General features: G+C 53.9%; 1 protein-coding gene across 1 annotated transcript in view; it reads left to right on the top strand.

The window, feature by feature from the left end:
- Positions 1-24,665, top strand: part of DNAH2 (dynein axonemal heavy chain 2) — a 139,805-nt gene that overhangs the window by 30,822 nt on the left and 84,318 nt on the right. Inside the window, exons 11-20 of the mRNA XM_048517805.1 lie at positions 169-374; positions 589-718; positions 1,729-1,911; positions 13,738-13,952; positions 14,044-14,190; positions 16,888-17,044; positions 18,164-18,403; positions 20,292-20,480; positions 21,681-21,825; positions 24,553-24,665. The exon at positions 24,553-24,665 is cut by the window's right edge and continues 80 nt beyond it. Of these exons, the coding sequence (XP_048373762.1) occupies positions 169-374; positions 589-718; positions 1,729-1,911; positions 13,738-13,952; positions 14,044-14,190; positions 16,888-17,044; positions 18,164-18,403; positions 20,292-20,480; positions 21,681-21,825; positions 24,553-24,665 (1,725 nt within the window). The remainder of the gene's footprint in view (positions 1-168; positions 375-588; positions 719-1,728; positions 1,912-13,737; positions 13,953-14,043; positions 14,191-16,887; positions 17,045-18,163; positions 18,404-20,291; positions 20,481-21,680; positions 21,826-24,552) is intronic.

Genomic DNA, 24,665 nt, shown 5'->3' with positions numbered 1-24,665 from the left:
CTGGAGAGCCTTCCAATCTGAAAAGGCAATGCCAGCCTCGATGTACCTGGGCTACAATTCAGTAGAAGGCGGCCACATGGGTGTCTGTGTGAGGCCTCAGGCGGCAGTCCGGCGAGGGTTGGGAGGGAAGGCCCGGGGATAATGACGGATGAGCATTCTTGCCCACAGGTCTGTGACGCCCAGCGGCACTTTGGTCGCTGGGAAGATGGCAAGCAGACTCCGCTGCCCTGCTTCTTTGGGCACCGGGCTCCGCAGATGACTCGGAGCTTGCTGGAGATTGAGGAGACCTTCCACAAGCACCTCAACAATCTTCGGAACGTGAAAGGGAGGATCCTGGACGTGAAGAACACCTGTCGGCACGAGGACTTCAACCGGTGAGAGGCGTCCCCGGCTGCTTGAAGCAACGGGCTTGCGGCTTCCCCCTTGCTTGCTCAGAGCCCTTGCTTTGGGGTACGAGAGAGTGCAGGAGGAGGGGGTGAGCAAGAGCTTTGTTTCCGGAGGATGGGCAGCCCCCACAGTGGGACTGTCCAGTCAGAGAACTGCCCATTTCCCCTTCTCACTGTATCCGTCTGCTTCACGCACCTCCAGCTTCCGCGCAGGAGTCAAAGATCTAGAGGTGATGACCCAGAACCTGATGACTTCTGCCTTTGAGACGGCGAAGGACGTCGAGCGGGGTGTGGAGATCCAGGACATCTTCCACCACTTGTCCTCACGGGAGGTATGGCTAAGTCCGTGCTTGTTCCCTGAGGCTCAGCCCAGGATTCTATGTGCACCCTGGAAGGATGGGGCTCATCCTTGGGGAATGTGAAGGAACCAGTGAGGACCTCTGAGAACATACCTTGGTGCTCCCTATAAAACCATCCTGGACCAGAGCCGTGGTCCACCTTGTTCCAGTGTTCTGTCTCGCACTGTGGTCTTGGCAGACTCAACAAACAGGGCACAGAGGCTGGGGCCTTCCCCTGACGTTGTCTCCCTGCAGTGGGACTCAGAGGTTGGCTGCCTCTGAATTGGAGGTTCCCTCTAGGCCCCATGGCTAGTAGCCACTGGTAGACCTCTGTGGATATTCCCCATGCAGGTAGCCCTAAAATAGCTCTGCTTCTCAGGACCAGGGGAAGGACTGTGGCTCAAGTTGGGGAGCGCTAAAGGTCCTGGGCCAGGCTTTGGTATCTCTAGGCCAGTGGTGGCGAACCTTTGGCACTCCAGATGTTATGGACTACAATTCCTATCAGCCCCTGCCAGCATGGCCAATTGGCAGGGGCTGATGGGAATTGTAGTCCATAACATCTGGAGTGCCAAAGGTTCACCACCACGGCTCTAGGCTTTCAGGTAGAAGGTGCTGGAAAGACTGTGGCCAGACTCACACCCTGGAGAGCTCCTACCAGCTGCAGGAAGCAAAACTGCTATCAGGGATCTGCAACCTGTGGCTCTCCAGATGTTCATGGACTACAAATCCCATCAGCCCCTGCCAGCATGGCCAATTGGATTTGTAGTCCATGAACATCTGGAGAGCCACAGGTTGCAGACCCCTGATAGATGATCAGCTGAGACAGTGAGCTCCTGGCCCGTCTCTTTTTCCATTCACCTGTCCCTGATCACCTGGCTGGCTTCTGCTGCACCCCTCGAGTCTGTGGGTAGCAGGTTCTGGGGGCCTGAAGATAGTCGGAGGCCAGAGGAGAGAGGGAAGCCCCTCCTCCTCCTCCTCTCCCTTCCTTCCTGCCCCTCTGCCAGGCCATCAAGCGGACCTTTGACAAGAAGACGGTGGACGTTTACATGATGTTCAACCGGGAGCTCACCCTGGTCAACAAGGAGCTGAGCAAGAAGAACCCGTTCCTGCCCCCGCAGATGTGCCACTACTCGGGCCTGGCGCATTGGATGCGTGGGTTGCGCCGCCGCATTGACCGACCCATGAAGGTAGGGCCTCTATTCCAGGACTGCCCAGCAGACCAGAGGGGTTAGCAGAGATCTCTGGGGTCCCAGGTTGATCCCCTTCTGGGTGGGCTGTAGGGGGGAGGCGGGGGGAGAGGAGGCCGCCCACTCCAACCCCGTGGCTCCTGGCGGAGGGTGCGGCCCAGGTGGGATGACTGCTGGGGCCGCTCCACAACTGAGCAGCCGCGGGAGGGCTGTTCCAAGTGGTTTGCTTTGCCACCTGATGGAGGGCAGGAGTTCATCCAGCCATGCCGCGTGATGTCGGGCATTGAGCCCCTGACATAGACTTTAGGGGCAGCAGGGAGCTGCAGGGGGTGGGTGGGGGAGGAGGGATTGATTTGAATGGAGGCCCCAGTGCAGCGACAGGCACGGGTCAAGAGAAGCTGGCTTCCACAAAATTGCCACCGGGCCACTATGCAGGGGGAAAGAGGGAGCTCCCCTTCGCTGCACGCACAATCCAGGATTTGGCCCCAATCCAGGCTGCCTTCTCCCTGCCTGGATGCGTGCATTTTGTGCTTTCGTTGCATTCTGGGAGAGCTGGTCCTTGGTATCCCGTGGAGCTCCATGGTGGAAACTGCTTTCCTTTCCTTTATCTCCCAGCTCTACCACTTGGTGTCCTGCGCAGGCGCTCATGGGACGGTGCCTGCGCAGAACTCTCCTGGGTGCTCCTCCCCCTCCCAACTGGCCGGGTGGATTTTCCCACCTAAAAGGTCACATGACCGGGGGGGGCGGGAGGTGCTTTCTCTCCCCCTCAGCTCCCCTCAGTTCTCCTCAGTTCTCCTCAACTCCGCTCTTGGGAATCACCGCACATGACCAGGAGGGAGCAGGAGCTCTCTCTCCCCCTCAGCTCTCCTCAGCTCTCCTCAGCTCGACTCTCGAGAATCACCTCAGTTTTGTCTCTTCGCTTTTCTGAGGCAAAAATTTTCGTTTTTCTCCCAATGCTCCTCCGCCTCCCAACCAGCCGGGTGGATATTCCCGCCTAAAAGGTCATATGACCAGGAGGGAGCAGGAGCTCTCTCTCCCCCTCATCTCCCCTCAGCTCTCCTCAGCTCCGCTCTCAGGAATCACCTCAGCTTTGTCTCTGCGCTTTTCTGAGGCAAAAATTTTCGGTTTTCTCCTGATGCTCCTCCCCCTCCCAACCAGCCAGGTGGATTTTCCCGCCTAAAAGGTCACATGACCAGGAGGGAGCAGGAGCTCTCCCCCTCAGCTCCCCTCAGCTCTCCTCAGCTCCGCTCTTGGGAATCACCTCAGCCTTTTCTCTTCCCTTTTCTGAGGAAAAACTTTCCCGTTCCCGGCAGGCCTGCAAAGGGAGAGGCACGGTTTAATAAACGCTCCACTTGTGGAGCCCAAATGGCCCAGTTGATCCCCACAGAGACTGTGTCTGCTGAGTCTGGGTGAGGGACGTATTCCCTCCACCTGCCGTGCCCTCCTCGCTCCCAAGGCTGTACGAGAGCCCCTCTGTGGGAGAAATGGTTGGCTCCTGAGGGACTCCATGGGGAGAGAGTTTCAAAAAAACCCTCTGTCGCCTCCCTCGCAGCTCCTTCCCGCAAGCCGGCCGAACTGTCCGCCATTGCCTGGGCATCTTCAGAGCCAAGAAGGCCTCGAAACGCTCTAAACCATAGGTGTCAAACTCGCGGCCCTCCAGATGTTGTGGACTACAGCACATTGCTGGCAGGGGATGATGGGAACTGTAGTCCATAACATCTGGAGGGCCACAAGTTTGACACCTATGTAAAACAATCAGAGAGCAGAGTGAAGGGGAAGACAAATTGGCGCTGAAGTCCCCTCCCACCCCGATGTTGACGCTCCCCATCCCGCTCCCTGCACCGCAGGGCTGTTTTCTCCCCAGTGGGGACCCGAAGCGGCTCACGCCGTTCTCCTCTCCTCCATTTCGTCATCACAACAACTGAGGCTGTTTCACTGGTCCAAGGTCACCCAGCAGGCTTCCATTACAGCGCGGGGATTTGAACCCAAGTCTCCCTGGGCCTACGCCAGCATTCTAACCACTACACCAGTGATGGCGAACCTTTTCGAGACCGAGTGCCCAGATTGCAACCCAAAACCCACTTATTTATCGCAAAGTGCCAACACGGCAGTTTAACCTGAATACTGAGGTTTTAGTTTAGAAAAAAAGGTTGGCTCCGAGGTATGCGTTACTCTGGAGTAAGCTTGGTGGTAGTTGGTGGCTTTGCTTTGAAGCAACCGTGCAACTCTTCCAACTGGTGAATCACGACCCTAGGAGGGTTTACTCAGAAGCAAACCCATTGCCAGCAACCGAGCTTATTCCCAGGTAAAGGATCACACCTTAGTTCTTTGCATGAAAATCAGTGGGGTTTAACAGCACTTAACAGGGTTACCTACACTGCTTCCCCAAAACCAGGTCTTAGGTTTAATGCTAATAATCGAGCCTAGCAGCCCAGGCCAGCCTAGATGTGTGTGTGGGGGGGGGGGGGGGGCTCTGTTTGCATGTGCCCACAGAAAGGGCTCTGAGTGTCACCTCTGGCACCCGTGCCATAGGTTCGCCACCACTGCACTACACCATGCCGGCTCTGGTGGCGAGGTGGTCCTGAGTTGCAGACGTGCGCCTTTCTCTTCTCATTCGTCTCACCTTGCGAGGCGCGGGATGGGAGGACCCCCTCCTCGGACAGGGGTCCCATCTGCCGGTCAGCAAAAGCAATCGGCCCCGGCCCCGGCTTTGGCGGCTGTTCTTTATTCAACAAACCACCTCATCAAATTTCTTTTTTTGGTCTATTTCTCAGCTATTTACCTCAATAACATCCTCCGTCACTGAGTTCCTTTTGACAAGTTTAATTATACGTTGGGTAGAAACAAAAACGGCTTCTCCGCCATCAATCAACAAGCCCTCCCCTTTCCCTCTCTCTCTCATTCCCGCTCTCCGCGCAAGGCTGAAATTGCAATTGCCAAATCCGGGCGAGGATGGGAGGCAAGCAGCCTGCAAATTGGCCGCCTTTGAACCCGCCTGCCCAAGCCCCGCTTCTCCCCTGCCGGCCACGAGCCATTCTCTGTCTGTCGCTAGTTGGCAGGCTCCTCCAGCCCACCTCTCCGCTGCCCTGCTTTGGATCTTTGGATGTTTGTCGTGCCACTGTGAGGTGTGCCAATCTCCGAACATGACTCCTGGCAAGGAAAGAGAAGAGATCTCTCTCTGTGTCTCTGGCGGAGGTGCTCTCAGCCTGGGGGTGTGAGGCGCAAACAGTTTTGCATGCCTCCAGGCAAGAGGGTTTTTTTGAGCAGGCGAGCCCTTCTGGATTCCCACTGAGTTGCTTAAGGGGAGAAATAGCTGGAGCAGGTGAGGGGAGCAGGCTCCTGGGCCAAGTTAAGAGGCAAACCGGAGAGGGCCGGGGAAGCAGCACGAGGAGCCGGGCATGAAAGCAAAAACAAAAAAATGTTGTGGGGGGGGGGTGCGAGGGGCCTGAGGACAGGGGATCACAGGGGAGGGGCGGGGGGGGCAGAGTGGGGGCGGGCAGAGTTCCTGGGCTCTGGCTCGTTCACGAGACAAAGCTCAGAAGAACGGCTCTCGCTGCAAAGCGAGGGGAGGCCTCGCAGACTGTATTCCTGAGGCTCCAGCAACTGGTTGGACCGAGATTTTGCCAGATGGGCTGAGGACGTGAGTTGAATTCCGAGGGCTCTTTTGCCTTCTTTGAGTTTGCTCAGCGGGCAAGTTTTCTAGGCCTCCGGGCTATACAGCCGGGGCGATCTGCTCCAGCATCTGAACTCGGGGCCTGGGCAAGCAAGAGCCTCGAGGCTCCCGGGCACCTTGAGAAAGCAAGCACAGATGGAGCTTTGCCCAGCCTTCCGAGAGCCAGCGCGGTATAGTGGTTAAGAGCAGGTGCACTCTAATCTGGAGAACCAGGTTTCCCTGCTCTGCCGCTTGAGCTGTGGAGGCTTATCTGGTGAACTAGATTAGCTTGTGCACTCCAACACACGCTGCCTGAGTGACCTTGGGCTAGTCACAGTTCTTTGGAGCTCTCTCAGCCCCACCTACCTCACAGGATGTTTCTTGTTGGGGGTTGGGAAGGGAAAGGGGTTTGTAGGCCCCTTTGAGTCTCCTTACAGGAGAGAAAGGGGGGGGATATAAATCCAGCTCTTCCTCTGCCTGACATATAAAAATTTTGCTATTAGAGCTTTGTATAACCTCATTCCCTGATAATTATTTTTATGATTGGCTCCACCTCCTTTATCAGCCATTTTGTGATTGTGCCCACCGCCTTGTGTCAGACTTCCAATGGTGCCTGGCGGCTCAAAAAGAACGAGGGCCCCCACTCTCATGGCACGTGATAGGCTCACACCTTTTGGGTTGTCGGAGGCCTTCACGGCCGGAATCACTAGGGCGTTGTGGGTTTTCCAGGTTGTACCGCCGCGTTCCAGTGGTAATTTCTCCCGACGTTTCGTCCGCATCTGTGGCTGGCATCTTCAGAGGAGAGGAGCGGTCGTAAGAGCAGAGCAGGCAAAATGTCGGGAGAAAATGCCACTGGAACACAGCCGTCCAACCCGGAAAACCCACAACAACCTTTTGGGTTGCTTAACGTTTCATGGGTCCTTCCAGAGGTGGGATCCAGCAGGTTCTCACCAGTTCCCGAGAGTGGGTTACTAATTATTTGTGTGTGCCGAGAGGGGGTTACTCATTGGGTCTGCTTTTCCGTTAGAAATTCCATCAGGTCCAAAAATCATAAAGTCCTGTTGTTTCCTATGTGGCTGGTTAGCGAAGGTAGAAAACAGGACAATTCTCCCTGTTGGGCTGTTTTAAAAACATGTTTTAGAAATATGGTAAAGATCCTTGTTTAAGGAAAGTATCCTTCTTTTGATTTCTACAAACAAAATTAAGTATTTGAAAGTATTAAGTATTTGACAGGCAGTCAATTAGAGGAGAAGTAGTTGTTTCTGTTGGCAGGAGACGATAGGACTTGCTATAATGAGTTTAAATTATGGACAGAAAGATACCAGCTGGAAATTAGGAACTTTTTTTTTACAGTAAGAGTTTTTTACAGTAACAGAGAAATTATTAATGCCCCGCCCCCGGAATGCCCGGCCACGCCCCCGTCGTGCCCCGCCCAGCCCCATTGGCGCTACGCCACTGCTTGAATCCCACCACCAAGGGAACCTGTTACTAAAATTTTTGGATCCCACCACTGGGTCCTTCCCTCTTGAGGGCTCAATTTCAATCCTGCCGTCCCCTGCCTCTGCAGCCCAAGCCCAAGCTGGGCTTGCATGTAGATCCTACTTACAACCACGCAAGCTCTGAACTCCTGGCAGGCTCAACTCCTGCTGCCAAATGCCAGCAGTCAGCCTGGCTCCTGAGAGTGACAGAGAAAACCGAGGTTCCCAACGGAGGGTCTTTGGCTGTCTGGCCTGGGACACCATCTCTCCCCTGCCTCTAGCAGTCAGATAATGTACGGTGCGTGCACTGGCAACATGTATCTCGGGTGCGTTTAATTCCGGTCATGCCATTCCCTTTGCAGTATTATTTAGATGGGGATTCTGCCATCCCCGACTGGTGGGGAGCCGCAAACATGCCTAAAATGCAGCTGTCCGGGTGCTGCAACCTTCCAGCTTCTGACTTGGAGGAATGCCTGGCTTTTTGTTCTTCCCCGGGGTTCGGGGAGTTCAGGGCTGCCGCCGCCTGGGGTTGCTGGAGATGCCCAGGGGCAAGCAAGGTGCTTTCCTCCACAAGGGCTTTTGCCTGGAATGGAGGACCCCTTGGGGAAGGGGCCTGACCTGGGGATGGTGCATTGCAAGAATTGGTCTTTGCTTGTCTACCCTTCTCTCCCAACTCTTCCCTTTCCAGACTGTGGTGTAAACAGTCGGACTGCTCCTCCTGCTCAGGGGTGCCGTAAAAACACGAGGGCCAAAGTCTGGTGTGAGAGCAAGACACCTCCCCCCCCCCCACCGCCCCCGTAAAATGAAGGTCTCTTACAGGGTTTGGGGATCAAGCCTGAGTAGGAAGGTAGTTTGCTGCTGAAATTTCCCCCTGGCTCCAAAGTGTGCTTGAAGAAGAAGAGTTTGGATTTATATCCCCCCTTCCTCTCCTGTGAGACTCAAAGAGGCTTACAAAATCTTTTCCCTTCCCCCCCTCACAACAAACACCCTGTGAGGTAGGTGGGGCTGAGAGAGCTCTGAGAAGCTGTGACTAGCCCAAGGTCACCCAGCTGGCGTGTGTGGGAGTGCCCAGGCTAATCTGAATTCCCCAGATAAGCCTCCACAGCTCAAGTAGCAGAGCGGGGAATCAAACCCGGTTCCTCCAGATTAGAATGCACCTGCTCTTAATCACTGCGCCACTGCTGCTTGGCTGGAGGATGGGTTCCCTTGTGTCACCCTAAGGTGATTTAATCACTGATCCGAGCGGACTGTTACTTACCCTACCTGCACCCATCCCAGCAAGCAGTCCGTATTCAAGGGAACAGCCCAGGCCAGTGGTGGCGAACCTTTGGCACTCCAGATGTTATGGACTACAATTCCCATCAGCCCCTGGCAGTAGCAGTGGGAGTGAATCCTAACCCTGGAGTCTCCTGCAATTAGCGGATATAACGGGTAAATGGCGACACATCAGGCCTCTCCTACGGGCATGTTGTGTGAGTGGCTTCCCAAGTGTTTTTTAAAAAAAACAAAGCAAAACCAGACGCCTCTGGGGCTGGGATTCAGATTGTGCCCACAGCACGGTGGGAGGGCAGGTCTGGCGTTTTGAGTGAGAAAAGCAGTTCAGAAGGGTGGCTCAGCCCTCTGTTCCCCTGCAGTCGAGTCCCAATCCGAGGGAGGGTTCCATATGCCTATTCTCTTCCCCTCCATTAGTGTAATTTATTTATTTACTGAAACAGCAACAACATGTGGTACGTCCACACACGGCCATCTCCGTGTCTCCTCCGGCTTCTGGCACTCCCCTGCACAGTCATTATTTGAAGGTGGAGGTTAAAACCTGCTATTTAGACATAACAGCTGTCATACAGACACCTTCATATGACAGCATAGTGGTTAAGAGCAGGTGCATTCTAATCTGGAGGAAGCGGGTTTGATTCCCTGCTCTGCCACCTGAGCTGTGGAGGCTGATCTGGGGAATTCAGATTAGCCTGTGCACTCCCACACACGCCAGCTGGGTGACCTTGAATGCCTAGCCATTCTCCCAACTCCAGCAGGAGCAGCAGTGGCGTAGTGGTTAAGAGCAGGTGCATTCTAATCTGGAGGAACCGGGTTTGATTCCCCACTCCTCCACCTGAGCTGTGGAGGCTTATCTGGGGAATTCAGATTAGCTTGTGCACTCCAACACACGCCAGCTGGGTGACCTTGGACTAGTCACAGCTTCTCGGAGCTCTCTCAGCCCCACCCACCTCACAGGGTGTTTGTTGTGAGGGAAGGAGCAGAGTTTGTAAGTCCTTTAGTCTCTCGGAGGGATATAGTCAACTCTTCTGCTTCTTCTGCTTCTTCTGCTTCTTCTTCTTCTACACACCCTGTTCCCTTTTCATTCCCATCCAGCTGTGAAAAGGTTGGACGGAGGGGGAAACACCAATTCTCACCTCTCCTCCCGGTTAGTTTAGTTTCAGAGGGTGGCTGCCGGGGTCTGCCATAGAAGAGCCAGATTCCAGTCGCCTCGTTGCCTGACAAGATTTTAGGGGAGATAAGCTTTCTAGAGTCAACGCTCCATTCACTAGACACAAGCAGAAGTGGAGGCCCTTTGCCCCTGATATCACAGTCAGAAGGTGGGAGCAGGGTTTCAAGGGAAGAAGTTGGAACGCTTTCCCCCTGCTGTGATCAGGCTGATGTACAATTATCTCTTGGAAGTTCATACCCTAAGAACATAAGAAGGAGCCTGCTGGAACAGACCAGAGTCCACCTAGTCCAGCTCTCTGCTACTCGCAGTGGCCCACCAGGTGCCTTTGGGAGCTCACCTGCAGGAGGTGAAAGCAATGGCCTTAAGAACATAAGAACTAGCCTGCTGGATCAGACCAGAGTCCATCTAGTCCAGCTCTCTGCTACTCGCAGTGGCCCACCAGGTGCCGTTGGGAGCTCACCTGCAGGAGGTGAAAGCAATGGCCTTAAGAACATAAGAACTAGCCTGCTGGATCAGACCAGAGTCCATCTAGTCCAGCTCTCTGCTACTCGCAGTGGCCCACCAGGTGACTTTGGGGAGCTCTGCAGGAGGTGAAAGCAATAGCCTTAAGAACATAGAACTAGCCTGCTGGATCAGACCAGAGTCCATCTAGTCCAGCTCTGCTACTGCCAGTGGCCCACACCAGGTGCCTTTGAAAGGGCTCCTTGCAGGAGGTGAAAGCAATGGCCCTTAAAAGAACATAAGAACTAGCCTGCTGGATCAGACCAGAGTCCATCTAGTCCAGCTCTCTGCTACTCGCAGTGGCCCACCAGGTGCCTTTGGGAGCTCACTTGCAGGAGGTGAAAGCAATGGCCTTAAGAACATAAGAGCAGCCTGCTGGATCAGACCAGAGTCCATCTAGTCCAGCTCTCTGCTGCTACTGCGAGTGGCCTGGAGTGCCTTTGGGGAGCTCACCTGCAGGAGGTGAAAGCAATGGCCTTAAGAACATAAGAACTAGCCTGCTGGATCAGACCAGAGTCCATCTAGTCCAGCTCTCTGCTACTCGCAGTGGCCCACCAGGTGCCGTTGGGAGCTCACTTGCAGGAGGTGAAAGCAATGGCCTTAAGAACATAAGAACTAGCCTGCTGGATCAGACCAGAGTCCATCTAGTCCAGCTCTCTGCTACTTGGTGGCCCTGCCAAATTGCCTTTGGGAGCTCACCTGCAGGAGGTGAAAGCAATGGCCTTAAGAACATAAGAACGAGCCTGCTGGATCAGACCAGAGTCCATCTAGTCCCAGCTCTCTGCTACTTTCGCAGTGGCCACAGGTGCCTTTGAGACTCACTTGCAGGATGTAGAAGCAATGGCCTTAAGAACATAAGAGCCTGCTGGATCAGACAGAATCCCTATAGTCCAGCTCTCTGCTACTGCAGTGGCCACCAGGTGCCTTTTAGGGCTCACTTGCGGGAGGGCAGAAAGCAATGTATGGGAGGAACATAAGAAAGAGAGCCTGCTGGATCAGACCAGAAGTCCATCTAGTCAGCTCTCTGCTACTGCTGAAGTGGCCCTGGAGTGCCTTTGGGAGCTCACCTGCAGGAGGTGAAAGCAATGGCCTTAAGAACATAAGAAGGAGCCTGCTGGATCAGACCAGAGTCCACCTAGTCCAGCTCTCTGCTACTCGCAGTGGCCCACCAGGTGCCTTTGGGAGCTCACAGGCAGGAGGTGAAAGCAATGGCCTTAAGAACATAAGAACTAGCCTGCTGGATCAGACCAGAGTCCATCTAGTCCAGCTCTCTGCTACTCGCAGTGGCCCACCAGGTGCCTTTGGGAGCTCACTTGCAGGATGTGAAAGCAATGGCCTTAAGAACATAAGAAGGAGCCTGCTGGATCAGACCAGTCCCACCTAGTCAGCTCTCTGCTACCATGAAGTGGCCACCAAGGTGCCTTTGGGAGCTCACTTGCAGGAGGTGAAAGCAATGGCCTTAAGAACATAAGAAAGAGCCTGCTGGATCAGACCAGAGTCCATCTAGTCCAGCTCTCTGCTACTCGCAGTGGCCCACCAGGTGCCTTTGGGAGCTCACCTGCAGGAGGTGAAAGCAATGGCCTTAAGAACATAAGAAGGAGCCTGCTGGAACAGACCAGAGTCCACCTAGTCCAGCTCTCTGCTACTCGCAGTGGCCCACCAGGTGCCTTTGGGAGCTCACTTGCAGGAGGTGAAAGCAATGGCCTTAAGAACATAAGAAGGAGCCTGCTGGATCAGACCAGAGTCCATCTAGTCCAGCTCTCTGCTACTCGCAGTGGCCCACCAGGTGCCTTTGGGAGCTCACTTGCAGGAGGTGAAAGCAATGGCCTTAAGAACATAAGAAGGAGCCTGCTGGATCAGACCAGAGTCCATCTAGTCCAGCTCTCTGCTACTCGCAGTGGCCCACCAGGTGCCTTTGGGAGCTCACTTGCAGGATGTGAAAGCAATGGCCTTCTGTGGCTGCTGTTTCTCCCGAGCACCTGGTCTGCTAAGGCATTTGCAATCTGAGATCAAGGAGGATCAAGATTGGTAGCCATAGATCGACTTCTCCTCCATAAATCTGTCCAAGCCCTTTTTAAAGCTATCCAGGTTAGTGGCCATCTGTACCCTGAAATCTGACTGGTCTCTGATGTGCTACCAGACTGGAATCTAGCTGTCCCTCCAGACTTACTCATTGCTGTCCTGCTGTTCAAGCGGAAAGCAAGAGAAAACCAGGAATGATGGACTGGTTAAAAGATGGGCGGGGGGCTCAGAGCGGCTCATGCTGCCTGTTGGCTGCTATGAAGGCTACCCGTGCAGACTCCCACCCCGCTGCCACTTTCTGCATCACCCCGCTTTTTCCCGGAGGAACCCAGTCCTGGCTGACTCAGCGTTGCTAATAACAAGAACCTCCTCAAAGCCTTCCTTTTTTTAAAAAAATTTTGGAACTAATAATTGGCCCACTCTTCTAGGCGGCATATGTTGTTTTCTCGATTACACCCACTGGAAAGAGGGGTAAACGGGCGACCAGAATCTCATTTTCCCGTTCTGTGCGTGCCCACTGTTGACCAAGCTGTGAACTAATGTTCTGACGGAGCCCGAGACAGGATTGGGGGTGGGTGGGGAACGCGGCTGGGGGCTGGCGCCGGGAGGGCCTTTCCCAAGCGAAGTTGGAAGCGGGGAGTCGACGGGCGAGGTCGGTCTGCGCCAAAGAATCCTAGGCTTGGCTCGCCTTCCCTTGGGTTGGCATCTGCTGGGCATGCGCACACGGAGCCCTGAGATCCAAGGTGCATCTGCACGGTATCAAGTCTTGCCCTCCTATTCTGCTGCTCACCCCCCCCCCCCCCGCCTTGCACCTTCAACAGCAGGAGAGGCCAGGCTCCCCTGCCAAAAGAAGTTGGGCGCTGTGCTTTACTGTGTGCGGAAGGGAGGTTTGCCAGCCCGTGAGACGCACACAAGAAAGACAGGCTCTCTGTCTGAGAACAGGAAAGCCCGTCTTTGCCAGAACGTTGGAATGAAACTGGGCTGTTTCCCATGAGCTGTCTTTGCGAGCATCAGAAGGGGGAAAGGTACCCTGGAACCACCTGAGGCCTGGCCAGGTCCCAGGTGCCTTGTGCCGCTTTTGAGCAGAGTTGTTGCTCATCCCTCTTGCCAGCTTCATCTCCTGGAGCACCTTAGAGACCAGCAAGATTTCGGGAGCATGAGCTCCCTTCATCAGATAGAAAGCGTCAACTCTCAAAGACTTATATGCCCACAATCTTGTTGTTCTCTGCGGTGCTCCTAGACCAGTGGTGGCGAACCTTTGGCACTCCAGATGTTATGGACTACAATTCCCATCAGCCCCTGCCAGCATGGCCAATTGGCAGGGGCTGATGGGAATTGTAGTCCATGACATCTGGAGTGCCTAAGGTTCGCCACCACGGTCCTAGACTCAAGTCTAGCTCTTCTGCTGCAGTGGCGTAGGAGGTTAAGAGCTCATGTATCTAATCTGGAGGAACCGGGTTTGATTCCCAGCTCTGCCACCTGAGCTGTGGAGGCTTCTCTGGGGAATTCAGATTAGCCTGTGCACTCCCACACATGCCAGCTGGGTGACCTTGGGCTAGTCACAGCTTCTCGGAGCTCTCTCAGCCTCACAGGGTGTTTGTTGTGAGGGGGGAAGGGCAAGGAGATTGTCAGCCCCTTTGAGTCTCCTGCAGGAGAGAAAGGGGGGATATAAATCCAAAACTCTTCTTCTACTCTTCTTCTATCCTCTGAAAACTGTTCCCCTCCGATAGTGCCTCAGCAGCGCCCACTTCATCCCCCACATCGGGACGGGAGAAGAGAGCTTCCAGACCTACCAGCAGCTGGCGCAGGCCATGGATGAGATTGAGAGGAAGACCTTCCATGAGTGGACCCAGACGCTGGACAAAGACTGCCTGAAGCGCCTGGACACGCCTCTCCTCATCCTCAGCACCGAGAAGCCAGGCATGCTGGACATCAACTTTGACAAGTAAGATGGGGGCCCGGGGGCCCGCGGGGCTGCTGCAGCCGGCCTCTTGCAGTGTCCGGCTCCTAAGGTTTCGGGTTCCCTTTCTTTCCAGGCACGTGCTGATGCTGTTTGTGGAGATCCACTATTGGGAGAGGCTGCTCTTCGAGATCCCCCACTACGTGGTCGAGCTGTACGACAGGAGGGAGGATTTGCGCAACCTCCGGGAGAACCTGCTGCTGGTGACCCGGGACTACAACAGGTTTGTGGCCCTGCTCGGGCCTGCCTCCCCAAGGCCCCCCGTGGCTGTGACTCAGTGACAGAGCATCTGGCTAGTGTGCGGGAGGGCCCAGGTTCAATCCCCGGCATCGCCAGTCGAAAGGCTGGGTTAGCCGTGAGACCTTGGAGAGCTGCTGTGAGTCACGAAGCAAGGGTTTGATTCCATGTAAAGGCAGCTTCATGAGTGGGTGTTCGCATTGTACCCAAGGGCGCTAGGCAGTGGCGTATTTACCTAGGGGACATGGGGTAACCTATGTTCCTGGGTGCCCCCTAGTGGGGGGCACAAAAATTTCAGGTTCATTTGTATGTTTTTTGTATTTTTTAGTGTTTTTCCAGTTTTTGGCCTGCAGGGGGCGCAGTTTTTAGGCTAGCAGCACCAAAATTTTAGGTATTTTTCAGGAGACTCTCCTGATGATACCACCCAAGTTAGGTGAGGTTTGGTTCAGGGAGTCCAAAGTTATGGACTCCCAAAAGTGGTGGGGGAGGGGGACCGCCCATAAGGGGGCGGGGGGAAGGGCACCAAACTCCGGTTTGCCTAGATACGCCTCTGGCACTAGGGGAGCACCAGGGAAGGGGCCGTGACTCCATAGAGAACGGACAAAGGTCACTTATGGTCCCCTCCCTTTTGAGCTTGATGACCCACAAGTTCAAATGCACCTGGTGTGGTGACCGTCTTAAAAAATATCACTCATGACATGCACAAATCAATAAAGCCCAAGAGCCTGAGACGCTCCTCTGTTGTGCTTGCTGTTCTTTTGGTGAGCTCCATCCGGGGTGCTGGCCCAGTTGCAGTCCTGGGTCTTTGGGAGCAGCAGTGGCGTAGGCGGTTAAGAGCAGGTGCACTCTGATCTGAAGGAACTGGGTTTGATTCCCTGCTCTGCCGCCTGAGCTGTGGAGGCTTATCTGGGGAATTCAGATTAGCCTGTGCACTCCCACACACGCCCGCTGGGTGATCTTGGGCTAGTCACAGCTTCTCGGAGCTCTCTCAGCCCCACAGGGTGTTTGTTGTGAGGGTGGAAGGGCAAGGAGATTGTAAGCCCCTTTGAGTCTCCTTGCAGGAGAGAAAGGATGGGGGATATAAATCCAAACTCCTCCTCCTCCTCCTCCTCCACCACCACCTCCTCCTCCTCCTCCTCCTAATCCTCCTCCTCCTCCTCCTTCTTCTTCTTCTTCTTCTTCTTCTTCTTCGGGAGGAGCCTAAGCAAGCTAGTGACCAAGGGAGGCCTATGGGGCATTGTGCCTGCTGGGTGGGGCAGAGCTCTCGTCTGAGAGGCGGCACCCCTGCTGGGGAAGTCTGTTCCCTGAGGAGGAAGGAAAACGAGCTTGCTCTTCCTGACCGGACTACTTGTGGCCCAGAGCAGAAAACATCAGCCCTGGGGTGACTGCGCTGGTGCATTGCAGGCCGTGTGGCACCTCCATGGGCATGATGTGTTGATCACGGTTCTATGCCTCTGGCACGCCGAGCCATTCCCTGGCTCCAGCAGGCCCCAGTGGCAGCCGGAGGGATTGCTGGGCTGGGGAGGAGATGCAGCCATCCATTTCTTTCCCAACTCACACTTCCTAGGTGTGTTTGGCAGGGAGCCCCCCCCCCTTTGCCTTGCCACAGTATTTTCTGAAGTGTGACACGGAGGCGTTTCTCTGCAGCAAGAGTGTTGTTCAAACGAGCTTTGTCTTGGCAGCTGTATTTTTTTCTATCATAACACAAGTGTAAGCGTTTCTTTTGTACTGGCGTCTTCCCACTTGGGAATTAATTGAAGACCAGGCTGGTGCTGCGGGAGAGAAACAGAGCCAGGCTGGAGCGTCTTCCCCGCAAATCCTTCCTGCCTGGTTTTCGGGAAGGCTGAGCCGCCCGGGGCTTTAGAGACCAGTCCTGATTGAGGTCCACTACTTAAGGCCACAAGACGGCAGCCTCCCTCGTCACCCCAACCAAATTCATGCCACATGCAAGTTCCCATTGCAGACACAGTCAGTGGTGGGATCCAAAAATTTTAGTAGCAGGTTCCCACAGTGGTGGGATTCAAACTGTGGCGTAGTGCCAATGGGGCTGGGCGGGGCACAATGGGGGCGTGGCAGGGCATTCCAGGGGCGGGGCATTCCTGGGCGGGGCTGTGGCAAGGACGCAGCCGCTGCGCTGGTCCTTGGGCAGGAAACGAATGCACGCAGGTGCAGGCTGCCACGCACGCCGGTGCACCTCCTGCTAGACTGCTTCCAGTTCTGCGCGCTACTGCTGAGAGGAGGGGCGTAACTAAGGCCAAAATCACGTGGCAAAATCACCAATTAGTAGCCCCTTCTCGGCACACACAAATAATTAGTAACCTACTCTCGGGGACCTGTGAGAACTGGCTGGATCCCACCTCTGAGACACAGGCTGGAAAGGTTGGAGAGGGGAGACCTCATCTACCTTAGAACGTGGCAGGGTGGCTAAAAGTTAATCTGGCTTGATTGAGCCCTGAATGTACGTTGCATCCTTAGAAATCTGCCCTTAGCCTCTCACCCAGAGCTGGCAATCAGAAAACGTATGCAGATCAGGTGCCTGAGGCTGAACCGAACTTTGCATAATGCATTTTCTGCTGCTGCAGTCTTGGCAGAATTTGCAAGGCTCTTGGGTGGGCCTGGTGTGGGGAGGAAGGCTGTGCCGAGGAGTCCACAGCTGGGTCTCACACCTTTCCTGCCTCCCCAGGATCATCAGTATGCTTTCCACGGAGGAGAGGGGTCTCTTCCGGGAGCGCATTCGCTACCTTGACCGGAAGATCCAGCCTGGCCTCAAGAAGCTCCTCTGGTCCCTTAAAGGGGCCAGCACCGTCTTCATCTCTGAATGCCGCCTTCATGCCAGCAAGGTCCGCTGGGGGGGGCGGGGGTGGGGCTGAACCTTGAGGGTCTCCTCCCTGCCCATGTTCCCAGGACCCAGGGAAAAGTGCATGTACCTGGTTCACAGGCCCAAGAGCTGTGACCTGCTCGCTTCTCACTGGCCTCGTTCCCCGTAGGGCTTGCTGGTCACTATGGCACTCGCCATTGGGGTTCATAGTGCCCGTTTGCTTCCTTCCCAAAGTTTCCCTTCCCCAAAGCAAAAGGCCCGTCTTGGCTTTCCTCTGCTGAAGCCAGAAACACAATTTAGGTTTGCTAGTCCCCTGTTTCCCCGAATATAAGACATCCCCTGAAAATAAGACGTAGTAGAGGTTTTGCTGAGGTGCGAAATATCAGGCATCCCCCGAAAGTAAGCCGTAGCAAAGGTTTTGTTTGGAAGCGTGCCCGACGAACAGAACACAGAAAAATAAGACATCCCCTGAAAATAAGACATAGTAGAGGTTTTGCTGAGGTGCGAAATATCAGGCATCCCCCGAAAGTAAGCCGTAGCAAAGTTTTTGTTTGGAAGCGTGCCCGACGAACAGAACACAGCAAAATAAGACATCCCCTGAAAATAAGACATAGCGCATCTTTGGGAGCAAAAATTAATATAAGACACTGTCTTATTTTCGGGGAAACACGATAATTTAATCAAATGTGGTCCTAAATCAAACAGTCTTTAACTGCTTCTAAGACCTGAAAGTGCGGGGGCCTGGGGCACATCTCTGAGGATGCTGCTCTGTAGTCATGGGGCTACCACCGAAAAGGCCCTTTCTCGTGTGCCCACAAGATGAGCTTTTTTAATTGGTGGGCCAGTCAGGATGGCCGGTCCCTGCGATCTTAATTCCTGGGCATGGACATATTGGAGAACGTGGTCCTTAAAATAGCCTAGTCTTAAGCCACGTTAAAGGACAAAATCAACACCTTGAATGTCCATGGACTACAATTCCCATCAGCCCCTGCTGGGAATTGTAGTCCATGGACATCTGAAGCGCCAGAGTTGGACACCTCTGGTCTAGTCAATTTAACTAAAGCATGGATCGCTGTAGCCAGATCCTTCTGCTCGGGAGCCTTCCTCATTTACTGTGGCTGACCCCTCCCCCCTTCCCCAGGTGCAGCACATTGTGAACGAATACAAGGCAGCCACCTTGGCCATCGCTTGCCGAGCCCAGCAGATGAGCGAGACCTTGTTAGTCCGGATCACAGGCAAGAAAGTCTACAACAACTTGGAATTTGAGGAGGACCAAAAGGAGCACCGGGCCTCCGTGCAGCAGAAGCTGGTCAAAATTCACGAAGAGTGCATCACCATCATGCGGCAAACCTACGAAGTCTTCAAGCATGATGGGCCAGAGGTCAGGAGCGCAGGAGGTGGCGGAGTGCTTGGGGACAGGGTGCTCCTACGTGGGAATGTCACCCAGAAGGCGTTAGAATTCACTGTTTGCCACTGACGGGAACTGAAGTGACCAGGTCTTATTCTCTTGTTATATCCGTGAACTGCCAGGAAGTGGCATTCTTGTGTCCCTGAAATTTGGTGTAAAAATTTAGTCTGTGGCATCTCCACTCGAAGAATCTGGCAGTCCTGGCTGTTGTGGGTTTTCCGGGCTGTGTGGGTGTGGCCTGGTCGTTTTTGCTCCTCACTACTATACCACACCCACACAACCCGAAAACCCACAACAGCCATGAAAGCCTTTGACAATACCATGTGGCAGTAGTAGGTACCATGAAAGACCTCTCTCTGAGACACCGGAGAGCAGTTGCCAGAGGGGTAGCTGCAATGGGGACATCCGGGGACAAATGTCCCGGGCACCCACCATTGGGGCGCAGAAAAAAATTGGGCTCATTTCTAATTTTTTTGGTATCCCTCCCAAAATGAGCATTGGCTATACTGGCAAGGGCTGATGGGAATTGTAGTTCATGAACATCTGGAGGGCTGTGAGTTGGACACCTGTGTCTAGGAGTTGATGTAGAAGAGTTTTCTCTACTTGGAACCTGGGACCTGGACTTCTGTCACCAGTCAGGATAGACCAGTGGTGGCAAACCTTTGGCACTCCAGATGTTATGGACTACAGTTCCCATCAGCCCCTGCCAGCATGGCCAATTGGCCATACTGGCAGGGGTTGATGGGAATTGTAGTCCATAACATCTGGAGTGCCAAGGGTTCACCACCACGGGGATAGACAATGCTTACTTGGATGGGCAAGATGGTCTGATTCAGTAGCAGGCCACGTCACGTGGATGCTAGGCTAAATGGAAGGATTTCTGCTTTGCATACAGAAGGCCCCAGGTTCAATCCCTGTCATCTCCAGTTAAAAAAGATCAGGCAGGAGGTGACGTGAAAGGCCTCTGCCTCAGACCTGGACGGCTGCTGCCAGTCTGAGTGGATGGTATTGATTTCGGTGGACCCAGAGTCTGGTTCAGTGCAAGGCAGCTTCCTGTGTTTGTGTGCAAACTCTGGAACAGCAGCCTTAGTTGGAGCTAATGGCATTTTGGAAAAGTGCTCCATGTGTATTGTTGGAGAATCTCCTCGTAGAGATTAACCGTTTACGCAGCGAGCAGAGCGCGCTGAGGCTGAGCACAGCGGAGCATTTCCCAAACATGCATGTGTGTGCGTTGGTACAAAGAAAAGTCGAGGTTGTTTGTAGTTGCTCATCTAATAAAAAGAGCATTTATTAGTGAACTCCATTCTGGATAGAAAGGCTGATAGATAGGTTCACTATTCTAATCTAGTCTAGCTGGATGGGGATGGATGCACGGAGCACCCACCCTCTTCTACGCACATGGTGCTGTAAATGGTTGGAGAGCAAGATGGAGAAAGAGAGAGAGAGAGAGAGAGCCGGAAGGAAGTTCCTAGGAGTATCAGTCTAACATCAAAGGGATAGTGCCAGCATGATAGAGTAAAGGTGTCAATCCCTGGGTTTGCATCTTGCATCTGGCTTACTAGTAAAACCCACTCTGTGGTTGAGGCAGGAAACAGCGTACAGTCCTTCTCTTCCAACATGTATAAGGAGGAGGGGGTTTCCTGGGCAGCAAGCTGAACGTCTGGTCGGTTAGTTTTGATATGGAGATGGACGTCCCATAGCATCGTTGCGCACCATCCAGGCAAGCAGTGGGGTTGAACAGCGTGACCCAAATGAAACCAGAGGGTTTTTTTTCTGGGTGGCACTTTGTAGCTGTGCGGATTCTCCCCGTGAGCTGTTTAGGCCTCCCCTAACCTGGATCCCTCCACCCTCTGCCCTTCAGGTGCAGCAGCACTGGCTGAACTACACGGTGAAGATGGACCGGATGATGGAGGAAGCCCTACGGCTGAACGTCAAGTGGTCCCTGATGGAGCTTTCCAAAGCCATCAATGGGGACGGCAAGACCAGCCCCAGCCCCCTCTTCCGGGTGAGGGTGATCCTGCAGGACTACTACCCGGTCCAGTCCGCTCAGGTGAGCCTTCTCCTGCTTCCCAGCTCCTGAGAGAAACAGGTTGCTCCTTTCCCAAAGAAGAGAAATTTTTGAACAGGGGCGTAACTTTATAAAACAGCACCTGGGGCTTACCCCAGATACTGCACCACCCCCACCCCCACTGCTGTGCCGGACCCCTGAAGGCAGGGGTGCAGTTGATCCCCAGCGAGTAGGGCTGGCCCTGCCCTCATTTCCTTGTGGAGATTGGGAGCGGTACCAGCTGGGTTCACCCTGCTTGCCAGCATTTAGCTGCACCCCTGCCCTGAATTCCCCAGAGTTCGGGATCGGGGTACAGTTGTGAGAGGGAAGGGGGCCCTGCAGTACGCCCTGGGAAGTAGCGCCCTGGGGCTCCAGTCCCCCCGCAGCTACGCCACCGTTTCTGAATTAGCTGGTGGGAACCCACATCTTGGACTCTGAAAGTCCCATTTTCTGTCCTATGTGAAAGCGAATCTGGGTGACGTTTCTAATGCCGGTTTCAAAGCCACACGTGATGCTGGAGTCAGTATTTCTAAATTTGTTAATGTGATAGATTTTGCTACATGACATGTGGAATTTGGGTTTTGCACCAAGCATTCTCTAAACACAAGCGATATGCTTTCTTCCTGCTTCCTATGTAGAGAGTGTCAGAGGGCAGCTGTGTTGTTCTGCAGTACAGTCCAGTGGCCCATTAGACATCTTCAAGAATTTTTGGAGAACAGGCAGTTGAGTTTCAAAGCACCCTTTGTTAGACATTGTCTGATAAAGGGAGCTTTAGACATATCTGATAAAGGGAGTTGGTCCCTAGGCTGCTGCTGGACTGAGATTTAGGTTTCTACTGGAGGCGGGAGACATCTTGATTGGGTGTCTTCTCCATCAATTGCAAGGAGGCAGGAACTAATTAAAAATGTGCATCACTTCCTGTAGAGGTCCCCTAGTGGCTATGCCTCAGTATTTTTTTTCCTGCCTTGCAGGGAGTGCATGGTTTTTTACTAGCTCCTCAGGTCCCTAGCTATTGATGGCATTTGTGTGTGTTTGTTTGTCTGTCTAAGTGTCCTTCCCTTCGTATTTACCCTCCCTTCCCAGTGTGTAAAGGCAAGAGGGGAATTAGTTAAGGGCAGGGAAGGAACATAGAGAAAAGCAGCGTCAGTGGGCTGGGCTTTTGGCTTCTCCTTCCTGTTGACCCACCGACTTCTGCTCCCCTAGGTGGAGTTTTCTCCGACCCTCGTCCAGCTGGCCAACATGGTCAATGACATCAGCGCCCACCTGATCTCCAGCATCTCCATCTTCCGCCGCCTCCCAGAGATCCTCATCAAGCGCAAGGCCCGTGACCCCATCTTTCTCCTTGTGGGTGAGCTGGCCTGCTTAAGCTTCTTACTCACAGCTGACTGAAGGCAGCCCCGTGGTTCGCCATTGCCCGCCTCCATGGAGTCTCCCTGGACTTCCTTGGCGGTCTCCTCATCCTCATACCGACCAGGGATGACCCCACCTAGCTTCTGAGATCCAATGGGAGCAGGCTGGCCGAGAACATCCAGATCATTCTTTACATGGTCACAAGACGCTCCTTATTATTATCATTATTATCATTATTATCATCATCATCATTATCATCATCATCATCATCATCATCAACATCATCATCATCATGATTGATTGATTGATTGATTGATTTGATTTAATATACCGCCCTATCCCCGAAGGGCTCAGGGCGGTGTACAGTATAAAAACAGCATATATAAAATCATCACAGTACCAATATCACAAATACAATTTAAAACAGCAATCGTTGCCTGACACAGCATCCCACGAAACTCTTACTTAAACCCTCCCCAAAAAAAGATAGTGGGTCCCGATGATGTTAGGGACCCATATGGAGCAGAGGGGAGGGGGCTGAGGCACCCTCAGCGGCTGGTCTCTCCAAAGGCCCGGTGGAACAGCTCGGTCTTACAGGCCCTGCGGAATTCCCCAAGGTCCCGCAGGGCCCGGACAGCTGGAGGGAGAGTGTTCCACCAGGCCGGCGCCAGAGCCGTGAAGGCCCTGGCCCGAGTGGAGGCCAGCCGCGTCATTGAGGGGCCAGGGACTTCCAGTTTAGCTCCCAAGATCAGAAAAGCTGAGGCTGGCCGAGGCCTGGGCCAGTGGTGGGATTCAAATAATTCATCAACCGGTTGTTTACAAGCACCATTTTTACGTCCAGTTCTGCCGAAGTGATGTGAACCGGCTGAATCCCATCCCTGGCCTGCGCGTGGAAGTGGGGTGGAGTCCCAGCCACTTGTAGGTGATCCTGTAGGGCACAGGTGTCAAACTTGCGGCCCTCCAGATGTTGTGGACTACAGTTCCCATCATCCCCTCCCAACATCTGGAGGGCCGCGAGTTTGACACCTGTGCTTTAAACGATGTGGGGCACCAGGAGACTGCCGGTGTGTTTGTTGTTAGTGTGAGAACTAACTTACTCTCCCGCAGTTGTGGAAGGAAAGGTGGGCATCCGAGACGGAAACAGCGGGCAGGAGGGAGCAGGGAAGCAGGCTGGGTCCCCGAGCTCCACCAGCGCTGCCGGCGTCAGCAGTCAGGTTGTCGCCCGCTTCTGTTTTCCGTTCTTTCCTGGGCTCGCGCCCAGGAAGTCTTGCTGTGGCTCTGCTGCAGCTTCCGCTCCCCCTTGCTTCGCAGATGCCAGCGCATGAGTCTTTCTCTGCGTGATTCACGGAGCCGGCCTTGCCTCTCTTGGAAGCGCCGCAGGAAGTCTCGCTCGAGGAGGCTGAAAGGCGCTCCTCTCCGCTGGGGTTCCAGCCTGGGATGGCTGCCTCGCCCAGACTCTGTGGGACTGGCTGGCCCTTCGGGGAGAATCAACAGGCTGTTTTCCCTGGGGGAGCAGGGGCGGGCGCTTGGAGTCTTCCAAATGCCCTTGCATGTTGCATCATGGCAGTCAATGAAATATATTATCTCCATGTGGGACACGGTGGTCCCGTCCCCCTCACGGGCCCCGTTTGCCAGCCAAGGAGAAAGAGCCGGCAAAAAGGGCAGTGCCATTTCTCTTTGGCAGCATATTCTGGTGGAGTAGTTTGGCACGAGGCTGACTAGTGGGATAGGCGATACTGAAGGGGTTCAAGGTTGCGTGTGATTTCATGACACAGTCAGTCATTCAGTGGGTGCCCCATGGGCTAGAGGGGTGGGGGTAGGGAGAACTTCGTTTCACGGGTATTTTTTCCTCCCATTTGTATTTTACTTTTTCATTTAAGAAAAGTTTTTTTTTAATTTTCTACGCTTTTCTTGGTGTCTTAGTTATGGTGTCTTTATCCAAAGCTGCTGACATCATCCCCCTGTGAGGTAGGCTAGTCTGAAAGTGTATGAGTGGCCCAAGATCACCCAGAAAACTTTCATGGCAGAGTGGGGGGACATGATTGAAGTCTATAAAATTATGCATGGGATAGAAAATGTTGACAGAGAGAAATTGTTCTCTCTTTCTCACGATACTAGAACCAGGGAGCATCCATTGAAAATGCTGGGGGGAAGAATTAGGACTAATACAAGGAAACACTTCTTCACGCAGCGTGTGATTGGTGTTTGGAATATGCTGCCACAGGAGGTGGTGGTGATGGCCACTCACCTTGATAGCTTGGACAGATTTATGGAGGAGAAGTCGATCTATGGCTACCAATCTTGATCCTCCTTGACCTGAGATTGCAAATACCTGAGCAGACCAGGTGCTCAGGAGCAGCAGCAGCAGAAGGCCATTGCTTTCACTTCCTGCATGTGAGCTCCCAAAGGCACCTGGTGGGCCACTGCGAGTAGCCGAGAGCTGGACTAGATGGACTTTGGTCTGATCCAGCTGGCTTGTTCTTATATTCTTATGGGGGTTCAAACCTGGGTCTGACTGATCCCAGTCTGTTGCTTTCACTGGCTCCTCCTCCTCCTCCCCACTACATATTAGCCTTTGGAGCCAGTGTTCTTAACAGGGGTTTGGGCCAGTGTCTGGCTCCTCCTTGGAAAGGCCCAAGGAAACCAGCCTGCCGGCATCCGGGGCTCGTGACCGGGCTGCAGTTCGGCAGCTGGACAGCCAGTGCTTTGCGTTCTCCTTTTCCAGAGCGCGACGAGGACATCAAGAAGATCCAGGTGCAGATCAGCAGCGGCATGCAGAACAACGCCACCCACCTCCAGACGTACCTGAAAACGTGGGACGTGTACCGGGAGATTTGG

Source organism: Sphaerodactylus townsendi, linkage group LG15, assembly GCF_021028975.2.
Source record: "Sphaerodactylus townsendi isolate TG3544 linkage group LG15, MPM_Stown_v2.3, whole genome shotgun sequence".
Taxonomy (NCBI): domain Eukaryota; kingdom Metazoa; phylum Chordata; class Lepidosauria; order Squamata; family Sphaerodactylidae; genus Sphaerodactylus; species Sphaerodactylus townsendi.
Note: the sequence above shows the minus strand (reverse complement) of the source record. Positions and strands in the feature narration are given on the sequence as shown.